This window comes from Schistocerca americana, chromosome 4 (genome assembly GCF_021461395.2).
Source record: "Schistocerca americana isolate TAMUIC-IGC-003095 chromosome 4, iqSchAmer2.1, whole genome shotgun sequence".
In the NCBI taxonomy this organism is placed as follows: Eukaryota; Metazoa; Arthropoda; class Insecta; order Orthoptera; family Acrididae; genus Schistocerca; species Schistocerca americana.
Genome location: NC_060122.1, coordinates 635,418,047 through 635,430,263, shown reverse-complemented (window position 1 = coordinate 635,430,263; position 12,217 = coordinate 635,418,047). Strand labels below are relative to the sequence as shown.

General features: G+C 42.8%; 1 protein-coding gene across 1 annotated transcript in view; it reads left to right on the top strand.

Annotated features, from left to right (window-relative positions):
* The window catches only part of LOC124613132, a 179,203-nt gene that overhangs the window by 28,800 nt on the left and 138,186 nt on the right, over positions 1-12,217 (top strand). Inside the window, exons 2-4 of the mRNA XM_047141749.1 lie at positions 5,988-6,204; positions 6,767-6,916; positions 8,057-8,203. Of these exons, the coding sequence (XP_046997705.1) occupies positions 6,100-6,204; positions 6,767-6,916; positions 8,057-8,203 (402 nt within the window). The 5' untranslated portion in view covers positions 5,988-6,099. The remainder of the gene's footprint in view (positions 1-5,987; positions 6,205-6,766; positions 6,917-8,056; positions 8,204-12,217) is intronic.

The following is a 12,217-nucleotide window of genomic DNA, read 5'->3' as shown; positions in this document are numbered from 1 at the left end:
AGCTTAAAGACCTGAAATGACAGTCACTTAAGGCTTTAAGTATTTTAAAATGTCTTAGCCACAGTACATGGGGGGATGACAGGACTTGTCTGCTCCAGTTTTACAGGGAGTTTCTGCGATCTCGGCTCGATTATGGGTGCACGGTGTATGGGTCTGCGAGGCCTTCTTACTTAAAGATGTTGGACGTTGTGCACCATGAAGGCCTTCGGTTGGCTACTGGGGCATTCAGAACTAGCCCCATACCACGCCTCTGTGCAGAGGCTGGTGAACCGCCACTTCATATGTGGCAGCGGCTAATTACAGTGCGCCAGGCGTATAAAACTTAATCCGCATCATACACACCTGCATACCATACCATTGCTCAGCTTCCTCTGGCACGGCTATTTCATAACCGGCAACGAGCAACACAGCCCTATGGGATTCGCGCACAGGATAGCCTCTCTGCAATGGATATAGCTGGTCTTCATGCTTTCCGTCACGGTTGGAGCAGATTTCCACCTTGGCTCCTCCAGAGACCCCGACTTATTTTAGATTTGACTAATTTTAAAGAAGATAGTACACCAGATTTTACATTCCAATCTATGTTTTTTAACATTTTAGATGCGCATCACAGTTTTACCATCGTTTTCACTGATGGCTCCAAACAAGAGAATTTCCTTGGCTATTCTGTAGTGTTCCCTGATCTTGTTACCCGAATTCACCTCCCTGATGAATATACTGTTTTCGCAGCAGAGCTCCATGCGATCCTGAAGGCACTGGAGCATATGAATCGTGTTTGGGGCAGTTGATTTCTCCTCTGCTCCGATTCTCGTAGTGCCTTACAATCATTGCAGAATCTGTACCCAATTGAGGAGATGGTCCAGCTGATATACGACCAACTGTACTTGCTCCAACAGCTGGTTAAGGAGGTGTCCTTCTGCTGGGTACCTGGTCATGTAGGAATATGGGGCAATGAACAGGCCAATCGGGCTGCCAAGGAGGCCTGCAGAGAGCAGGATGTCCTATTCCCTTGCAGTGTGTCATTTCTGCACTCCACAAGAAGTGCATGGAGTTGTGGGAGGAAGAATGGCTGGCGTTGACGGCCAAAAAATTGCGGTTGGTGAAGTGAACAACTTGGCCATGGCGTTCCTCCTGCCGGTTGCTCAGGCGGGAGGAAGTGATCCTCACGCGTCTTTGAATTGGGCACTGTCCTCTCACACATAGCTTTCTATTACGGCAGGAGGATCCCCCGTTTTGTGATGCTTGTGGTGTGCACATCCCTGTCCGGCACATTTTAACAGACTGAATTTTATACTGTGATGCAAGGACAGAAGCACAAGTTGATGGGGATCTGCCATGTGTTGTAGCTAATGATGAGACGTTTGTGTGTAGGGTTTCAAAGTTTTGTGATGTGCCTGGACTCTGGCCTAAACTTTTAGGCTGGAAGTTTTAGTGTATTGCAAAGTGGCTGGCTCCTCCCTTTGTTCCTTGCAGTCAGCCTGTCACTTCCATCTGCTACATTGTTTTAGCTCCCTCTACCACTTTCTTCTTGTGTTGCCCATATTTACTGCTGACGGCATGCTTCGTCCCATGTTTCGGTGTGAGTAGGCACATATTTTTCCAACCTTGTTACCTGTGTTTTACGTTCTGTTTTAAATTACTGTTCTGAGTATTTTCTTGACACCCATCTCAATCTGTTACTGAATGGGCTCTGAAGACCTTGCTGTCATGCGCCCATACAACCCTCCCCATCATCATCATCATCTGTGTGAAAATGAGAATCTCATACATATACATGCTTTGGATGAACATTTGGTCTAGCTTTTCAAATAAAGATTTGCAGTGTTGTTTCTTGTTAGCTCCCACCATGGCTTGGATGATCTTTTTTTGTAGTCTAAAGGCTTTGAGTAGATTAGTTTTCTCGGACTTAATTACTGTAACAATATATGCATAATATACAGCTGTTTTTGCAGCTAATTCAGTGATACTGCTTGAGACATTTGTGACATACACAGAATACTGCTGAGAAACTGCCTGTTGGCTTCTGTCTCGGGTTCTTCGGCCAATGTTTGTTCGATGATTTTTCTGACGTTTTGCTAGCACTAGTGGCTGGCATTGTCAAAGGTTCACTCTCCATTGCTGGCCATGGACTGGAGTCGAGCTTGCAGCTTTATGTTACATGTACCTTTTACACCAGTATCCAAGGGCTTTCTGTGGTCATTTACAGTACAGTTCTCCTCTTGCTATCTGCATCGGTCATTTGCTGCACCATGGAAATCCAAGATCTGTTGACCTTGAGGCTCTCTTCTTTTTTGTCGAAACTATTCTTGCGTATTTCTTCTCATGTATTTCTATAGCTTCTTTGAACAAGTGGGTGTAATAGCTCTTCTCTACAGCCAGAACTTCCATGTCGACAAATTTCACTATTTTGTCAGCCTCACACAGCACATACTGTGCCACGGCTGATTTCTCCACTTGCTCCAACCTGTAATGCCACTTATGTTGTGTGATCCTGGTGTTGATTGATCGTGCAATCATTCCGCCTGCGTATGGTATGCGGTATATTCCCGACATTGCAAGTGGGGTCCCTTTTTTCCTTTGCTGATCTGAGACACTCGTTTATCATCTTTGTCAGTTTATAAATAGTTTTTACACCGTGTTTGTGCAATATATGGCCAATTCTGCCCATCACTTTGGAAATGTATGGCAGAAATGCCATACTTGACATTTCTTTTTCCGATGTGTCACTTTACCAAGTGTTTGACTCTGTTACACCTCTTATATGTATGGTTGAGTACCCATTGTTCCTCAGAACACTTTCCAGGTGTTGCATCTCATGTCTGAGGTGGTGCGGCTCACATATTCATCCTGCTTGCATTACAAGCATATTAATTATTCCTCGTTTTTGGCTTGGGCGGTGATTTACAAGGTGCCAAGTCCAGTGCCTGAGCCTCAAGATGTTCCATGAAGAAGTTGGCCACCACTAGACTAAGAGAACTACCCATGGCAACGTCTTCCAGCTGTTGGTAGAAGTAGCCATTCCAGCAAAGCCCTGGAGATCTATCATCTATTCAATGACTCCAGCCTGTAACTCTGGCTGCATCTGTCCGTGGCTATTTCTCACAGCCAACTTCTCACTGCCTACTGCCTTGAGGTGCTTGGGCCTAGAATTTCTTCCTTGCCTTCCCCTTCAATTATATCTATCCATGATGCGACTTAATCTCAAAGCGCTTCTCATTGCCTTGTTGGCTGCCTTGACACGTTTTTCAGATATCTTTCAGAGGCTGATTGGAAGGTATAGGAAGACTTGTTCTCATACTACACTCCTGGAAATGGAAAAAAGAACACATTGACACCGGTGTGTCAGACCCACCATACTTGCTCCGGACACTGCGAGAGGGCTGTACAAGCAATGATCACACGCACGGCACAGCGGACACACCAGGAACCGCGGTGCTGGCCGTCGAATGGCGCTAGCTGCGCAGCATTTGTGCACCGCCGCCGTCAGTGTCAGCCAGTTTGCCGTGGCATACAGAGCTCCATCGCAGTCTTTAACACTGGTAGCATGCCACGACAGCGTGGACGTGAACCGTATGTGCAGTTGACGGACTTTGAGCGAGGGCGTATAGTGGGCATGCGGGAGGCCGGGTGGACGTACCGCCGAATTGCTCAACACGTGGGGCGTGAGGTCTCCACAGTACATCGATGTTGTCGCCAGTGGTCGGCGGAAGGTGCACGTGCCCGTCGACCTGGGACCGGACCGCAGCGACGCACGGATGCACGCCAAGACCGTAGGATCCTACGCAGTGCCGTAGGGGACCGCACCGCCACTTCCCAGCAAATTAGGGACACTGTTGCTCCTGGGGTATCGGCGAGGACCATTCGCAACCGTCTCCATGAAGCTAGGCTACGGTCCCACACACCGTTAGGCCGTCTTCCGCTCACGCCCCAACATCGTGCAGCCCGCCTCCAGTGGTGTCGCAACAGGTGTGAATGGAGGGACGAATGGAGACGTGTCGTCTTCAGCGATGAGAGTCGCTTCTGCCTTGGTGCCAATGATGGTCGTATGTGTGTTTGGCGCCGTGCAGGTGAGTGCCACAATCAGGACTGCATACGACCGAGGCACACAGGGCCAACACCCGGCATCATGGTGTGGGGAGCGATCTCCTACACTGGCCGTACACCACTGGTGATCGTTGAGGGGACACTGAATAGTGCACGGTACATCCAAACCGTCATCGAACCCATCGTTCTACCATTCCTAGACCGGCAAGGGAACTTGCTGTTCCAACAGGACAATGCACGTCCGCATGTATCCCGTGCCACCCAACGTGCTCTAGAAAGTGTAAGTCAACTACCCTGGCCAGCAAGATCTCCGGATCTGTCCCCCATTGAGCATGTTTGGGACTGGATGAAGCGTCGTCTCACGCGGTCTGCACGTCCAGCACGAACGCTGGTCCAACTGAGGCGCCAGGTGGAAATGGCATGGCAAGCCGTTCCACAGGACTACATCCAGCATCTCTACGATCGTCTCCATGGGAGAATAGCAGCCTGCATTGCTGCGAAAGGTGGATATACACTGTACTAGTGCCGACATTGTGCATGCTCTGTTGCCTGTGTCTATGTGCCTGTGGTTCTGTCAGTGTGATTATGTGATGTATCTGACCCCAGGAATGTGTCAATAAAGTTTCCCCTTCCTGGGACAATGAATTCACGGTGTTCTTATTTCAATTTCCAGGAGTGTATGTCCAAAGCCCATCGTTGACTCTCTGTTATGTAGTGTATTCAGCACCACGAGCCCTCAGTTTTTCTCTCACACAGCTGCTGTACCCTGTCTCAGTTCTTACTCCATTATATTACAAGGCCCTTGCTCCATTAATTCTGCCACTTCACTTATGTCGTCCCTTCCTAATGACATTGCCTCATTGAAACAGTCACCTTATTCATCCTATCTTATCTAATGACCTTCCCTCATTAAATCTGTCATATAATTGATTTCGTAAGCCCTCTTCTCACATCTTCTGACCCAACAGTATGGCCGTCTGTGGCTTTACTTTAGTTAATTTCAGTATTGTTTTCAGGACTTTGCTTGTTGTTGTGAACATGACACACTTCAAGCGAATTTGACTTTTATTGCGTGCTTCTTTCATAGTGGTGAAACTTTAATGTCTAGCAGTGCTTAACACAGCTGCAGTGCTCATGCAAAACTGTATTGAGACATATGTTCCAGAGTACTTTTCTTTGTGTAGACCAGTTTAATAAAACTATGTAAGCACATGAAAAAATATTCTGAATTCTACTTTTGCTTAATCTTTGAATATACCATCGCTATAGCATCTAAACCAGATGTAACATCCTGAGAAATGAAATCTAAAAGATAGAAAAATTATTTCTCAAACAATGAAAACTCCAGTTGGGAATACCTACAATGTAGGAAAAGATAGATTGCTACTTACCATGAAAAAGATACATTAAGTTGCAGACAGGCACAATTAAGACACTTACATAAAGTTTTTGGCCAGAGCCTTCATCACCAAAAGAGAAACGCAAACCATTCATACACATAAGCAAGCACACATGACTCAGTCTGGAATGCAACTGTCACATGGGATGCAAGCAGCAATCTGAAGAAGGCTAGGAAGGGGAAGGGATAGTAGTGTATGGGTGGAAGAAGAGGCGAACACTGTTTGGAGGAGTGCGCTGGGACTAGAATGCCAACAACGCTGTGTCAGGAGATTGTGGGGTGGGAAAAAAAGGATCAAAGAGGGGAGAAGCAGGGAAAAATGGGCGAGTGCATTGGCAGAGGGCAGCAAACAAAGATGGTGGGAGACGAGAATGGAGAGATGTAAGTGTCTTTTAATTATGCCTGTCTGCAACTTACCGTTTCTTCTTTACAGTAAGTACAATCTGTCTTTTCCTGCACTGTTGAAAATTTATGTCTGTTAATGAATGTCATCTTTGCTGCATCCAATGTTTTATTTAACTTGATTATGCTTTCATGATTTCAGGATAACTGTATTAGAAGCCACATGACTCACAAAAATAGAGTTCCATATGCCTGAGATGGAACTGTATCCTTAGTTCCATATTGAATCATTCAAAATCAGTTGTCTGTCAGTCATGATGGCTTTTAAGAGGAAATTTGACTCTGACATCCCAGATGGTATGCTGACAGTTCTGAGGTTACTGCATAATCCACCTTTAGAAGAAGAAATCCTTAACAAGGTTGGTGATGGAATTATTTTTATTGATATTAATATCCACACACACACACACACACACACACACACACACACACACAACACCACAACACCCCACCCCACCCCACCGCACTCCACCCCACCCCACCCCACCCCACCCCACCCCACACCACACCACACCACACCACACCCCACCCCACCCCACCCCACCCCACCCCACCCCACACCACCCCACACCACACCACCCCCCCCCCCTGCCACCACAAAAAAATAATAATACCTATCATGTTTCTTTAACAGTTTAGCATATAGTGATTTATTTTTCCCTGTGGGCTGACTATCTGATAATGACATAAATGTTAAAACCAGTCACACCTATAACTGTGACTGAATAAAATTTTGTTATACCTGTAGTAGTATTCATACACTGTGTGTGTGTGTGTGTGTGTGTGTGTGTGTGTGTGTCTGGGCACAAATGGTAATCTTTCTGAAACTTTTTATTTTTTTTTAAATTCAGATAACGTGACTGTTGTGTCTGTACAACACAATGTTGTTGCTATCTTCAGTTAATGTTTATTTATATGCAGGTCGCCAAAGGGTTACTGCATGAACTGACTCCATCAGAGTCAAGTAACCTGTGGGTTACTTTGAGTGAAAACTTGAAAGCTTACTTCAGGAACATGTTTTGGCTGAGAGATACTGACAATCATGATGACAAGGAATATATATTAAAGAAAGTAAGTACTGAACAGCTTTCTAGAACTGTGACATAGTTCTTAGGCCATGTAAATACACAAACAGATCTTACAAAGGTGTTAATTTCCAGCATGTATCATCTAGAACATTATGTGCTGTAGTAGTATTTGTACGAGTAAGAAATGAATGTTTACAGCATTTGCTGCATGTATAATGTGTATTGAAGAAATCTTCTCGCATTGTCAGCTCACTTGTGCTGTTGCAGCATTTCAGTGAATTTGTACTCATCGTCTTCAGTGAGCTGTCAAATTCAAGATCAGTTTACTCCTTTATAGCTGCCAGGTGGCAGACTCCTCTGCAAGGACCCAACTAATGGGCCAATGGCATATCTCTGGAAGAGTTGTCATGGTGTGTGGTTCACAGGGGAGGTTGGAGAGTACAACACAGAAGAAGAAACCATGTCTCGCATTCCTTCTGTGCGCAAGGCTGCCAGCCACCAAGAGTGCCAGGATAACGGAGAAACACAACATAAAAACCACTTTCCACTCGGTGGTTAAAATCAGTAACATGCTTGTATCAGTCAAAGAGCTTGTGCCTTGCAAAACTGACAAGTCCGCAGTGGCATAGTACTGCGTAGTGAAGGACACATTCTTTTCTGAACAGATAAAAGTAGTGTGCTGTCCCAAAGGGTTCTGGAATTTGTTTATGAAAGAGGCAGTGAAGATATGAGTACATGATGATCTTGTCAACAGAAACAGTTGTTTCAAAGTGAACTCAGTAAGAGATGTGGCATTAGCAAAAATATGTCAAGAATGCTCTGATGTGAAAGTGGCAGAGGCAACTGATTAATAGGTATACAGCACCAGGACTCAACATCCAGACCACGCCCCCTCGCAGAGCTGGGCTTCACCCTACCACCAGCCACGACATTTCTGCCAGATGCATCCAATTGGCCCATCTGTTGGGGTCTCAGCAGAGGAGTCCATGGTACAGCAGCTGTAAAGGAACAAGCTGAACGTGAACTAATCACTTCACCTGGAGATGGTGAATAGGGCACTTGTCAAAACATTCAACAAAATGACACCACAACTCAGCTGATAACCTGAGAAGAGTTCAACAGTGAAATTCACCAAGGAAGCTATGTAATGTCTGTTCATTCTTCTTGTTTGGTTCTTTTTAAGATTGGTGCCTATCCTTTTATGACAACTCTATTTTTCCTGCTGAAAATGACAATTCAGGGGAAAACTGAGAACAGCATTCCTTTGGCTGCAGCACATACAATGCTAGTTTTGAGTTCGATGTTGAAGAAGTTGAAGACAGATGGGCAGGTATGTCAGAAAGAATTCTTATGCTGTTTGCATTTATGTTTTCTAGTTCGTTTAAGTTATCTCAGAGTAGTCTTTTCTGTGTCAGAATACATGGCATTACCTTCACAATTTACATGTTTCAGTGATAATGAAATGCAGCAGTGGAGAGTGTAGAGAGTGTAGTTAATTAAAATAAGTGTAAGAATTTGTGCTGTGGTTCACTAAATGTATCAGAACTGTACCAGGTAAAATTGTAGGTTCATAACCAAAATCATTTTTCTACTTCAGACACATTTTAATAGAAGTACTTAGTTTGGCCCAAGCAGTATTCTATGTGTTTATCACTCTTTGCATGTATGTGTGTGTATCAGTCTGTAGTGTATGTTATGTCACATAATTTGCCGTATACAAAATAGTTGTCATATATATGTGAAGCTCTACATACAGGCCAAACAGGCAGAGAATTTCATAAACAGCACATTGATGCACATCACAATATAATTACCGCAAATGCATTGTCCATCCATATTAATATTATTAGTATTAATAATCCTTTTAACATATTAACATTGAGCATCCGTTCCAAGGTGTTAAAAATAATTTTCACCTATTACGTGAAATGAACAAAGCGGATCCAATGAATTTAAATGAAGAGCTTGACATCGTAAATGGCACAAAGGTACTCTCTGAAATGCTAAAGAACTACTCAGTCAGATCTTGGTAAGATTTCAAATTGGTACAAAGATTGGCATCTCATTTTAAATGTTCAGAAATGTGAAATTGTGTACATCACAGAACACAGCAGAATAGTGTTGTAGAATTTCATCACCAATGATTCGCAGTTGGAATCAGTCAACTCGTACAAACAGCTGGACGACATAACAATTCGTAGGGTTATGAGTTAATGGAACGATCACATAGGCACATCTTAGGGAAGGCAGGTGGCAGCATATTGGGAACATGCAGTCAGTCTACAAATGAAACTACTTACTAATCATTTGTACATCTTATCTTAGAATACTGCGCAACTGTGTGAGACCCATACCAGATAAGACTTGACTTAAATCCTTCTGTTTCTATGGTTAGAACATATGGGGCTTTATACGTGTTTTGCAGCAGTCTCTGTTTTCTGCTGTTGCCTTCACCTATCCCTAAGTTCTGCCTGCTTTTGTTGCATCTCTCTCCACTGTCTTCCTCCATGTTGTCCTCAGTCCTCTCTTCTGCAATGGCTCTGGGGATTCCAATTGAGGACTTGTCTCTATTGCCATGTAATTTTTGCGCAGTGTGTTTGTACAACACACTTCTGTTTCCTTGCCTTTATCTGTATTTCCTCATGCTTCTCATTATACGGTTCCATAGTGTTTCATTGTGTACGGAAACAAGCGCTTTATCATGGAGAGAGATACAGTGGCAAGTGAGTGTATTGGGACTTACCCCATTTCACTACGACCAGCGCCACATCATCATAATGCACCTGTGCGTAGCATGCAAAGGAGTGCACCATAATCCAAGAGTGAAACTAAAAATTAAATTAACTTCTTCGAATCTTGTCAGTGTATGCTTCAGGATATTAACGTTAACATTGTGAAGTCAGAGAATGATCTAATGAATATGTTTTGCTAATTATATTATTTTAAGAAAAGAATAAGTGGCACTAAATAATGAAGGTAGAAAGCTAAAAAAAAAAATTAGAATGTGCAGATGTATGTCACAATCAAAAGGTTAATCTCAAATTGACCAGGGCAATATTTTGGTCAAAACTGGCATTTTTATGAAAAATTTGAAGGTGCTAAGTATTAGACTTAGAAAGATGAAAATTTGTATGTAGCCTCAGTTTGATATAAAACCACGAAATATGTAACACCTGTAAGCTACATCTGTTACCTTTTCAAGTCCTTTACTAACAACCAAATATGGAATGAAAGCATCCTTATGCATAATAGATGAAGTGTCATTTGCAGTAGCACTTGATTGCATTCAGGAAATAATACATCTGTACCAAGTTTCAAGACTTTACTGTAAATAACAATGATTTCAAGGAATCTCTAAAAATTCTAGCTGGGCAAAGTTTAAATGTAGCCGAGCTAAAAGTTTTTCAGTAAATAAAGTAAACTTGACTTTAACTATAAAAAATTAAGAAGATGGCAAATTATTAAATGACAGAGTTATTAATTAATATGTGTCTGAGAAAGGGGCCGTTTAGGTGTTGCTACCTGTGCCTAGAGCAGTTGATAGCAGATGATCCATTTGGAGATCCATTGCACCCATATATAAATACAGCCAGCGAGGCAGATAGAAGAGACACTTCATATCAAGATATTAATCTGTCCACTTGAGTCAAACGCCTATGTGCACTGTGCCTTGCAGCCAAGCAGCTATCAAACATATTTTCGGTAAAAGTAGGAAGTGAACTTGCGAGGAATGTACACTGTCCTGGATCGCTTAGATCTCATTGAAGTAACAGTTTGTTTGCTGCGCATAATGCTGATGAAACTGTGTTTCTGCCTGACCACAAAAATGGTTTCTAGGCTCTTTTAAGTGGCTAAATTAATATACTAATTTACCTGCTACCCCATAATTGGAGATTAAATTCAGCCAAAATGCTGTCAGGATCGTTTGTAAGCTCTGGTTTGTGGTAGTCTGCATGTTCTCCGAGATTGATTTTGTCACCTTCCAGGTTTCACACTATTCAGCTATACTGACTTTACATTGCTGTGAAGTAGTAGTTTTTTTTTCTTTTTTTTTTTTTCTTTTTCCCCCAGGGAAATTTCATTGATTTTCCAGATGGCTTGCAGTTGGATGAAAGCTGCATTTGCTTTCTTGAGCTTGCTACTGACATCCTTATCAGCTCCACCAGTTTTAGTCACAATGCTTCAGAGATACATTAAATCTTTAACATCCTTTACATTCCTTTAATCTGTTTGAAACTTCTTATTGGTACTGGCATTTATTTATAGAGATTTGATCTTTCCCACATTTATAGTTAGCCCAACCTTCCTGCCTGTTCCTGCAGATCCTAAATAGAATGAAGGACTGTCTCATAACTGCCTGCGTAGGGAACAAGCTGGCTTGTGTGGGAACTGACCCTGTGTAGATCAGGTTAATACACTCCAAATAATTTCCGAACAGAATGTGGAATTTATGGATGGTTTGTATCTAGTGTTCATAGACTTTGAAAATGTGTTTGATTCAGTGTCAAGAAGCAGCATGTGATAAACCATGTCGAACTTGGTATGCCTGATAAGATCATCAAGATAATGCAAGACATGTATAATGGATACTCCTGCAAATAAAGAACAAAGGGAAACTGACATCACCTATTAGTGTGAAGCCAGGGTTAAAACAGGGATGTATTCTCTCTCCATCTCTCTTCTTAACTGTGATGGACAAGGTGATGAGAAAGGCAAAAGAAGGGGAATAATGTGGAGCATCAAAGACCAACTAGACGATTCATTTTGCTGGTGGCATACGTCTCCTCTCTCAAAACTTCAGGCGTATGAAGGACAAACAGATAAGACTCGCAGGAGATATTGAACTTGTACAAAGAAGGGCAGCACAAATGATCATAGGTCTGTTGTACTCACGTAAAAGTGTCACAGAAATGCTGAAAAACCTGAATTGGCAGGCAGCTGAAGATAGGCACTAATTACCCCATGAAAACCTACTTACAGTGTTTCGAGAACCAATATTGAGGGAAGAATTTAGAGACATTTTTCAGCAGTCTACATGCTGTTGCCATAGGAACTGCGGAGACAAAATTAGACTGATTACCATATTCACAGAGGCATTTAAGCAGACCTTCTCGCATTCCATGTGCGATGAGAATCAAAAGAAACACTAATATGTGGCACCACGCTAAGTGCGCTCTGTGATGCAGTTCGAAGTGGTTTGCAGAATATGTATGTAGATGTAGATGTAAAAACAAGTGGCTGAATGACAAGCAGAAACGTGAAGTTTTTCAAAAACTCCTCTGCAGTAGACTGTGTCTGTCTAATTAACAACATAAATGTTTGGGTATCTCTTGAATTTTTCCTT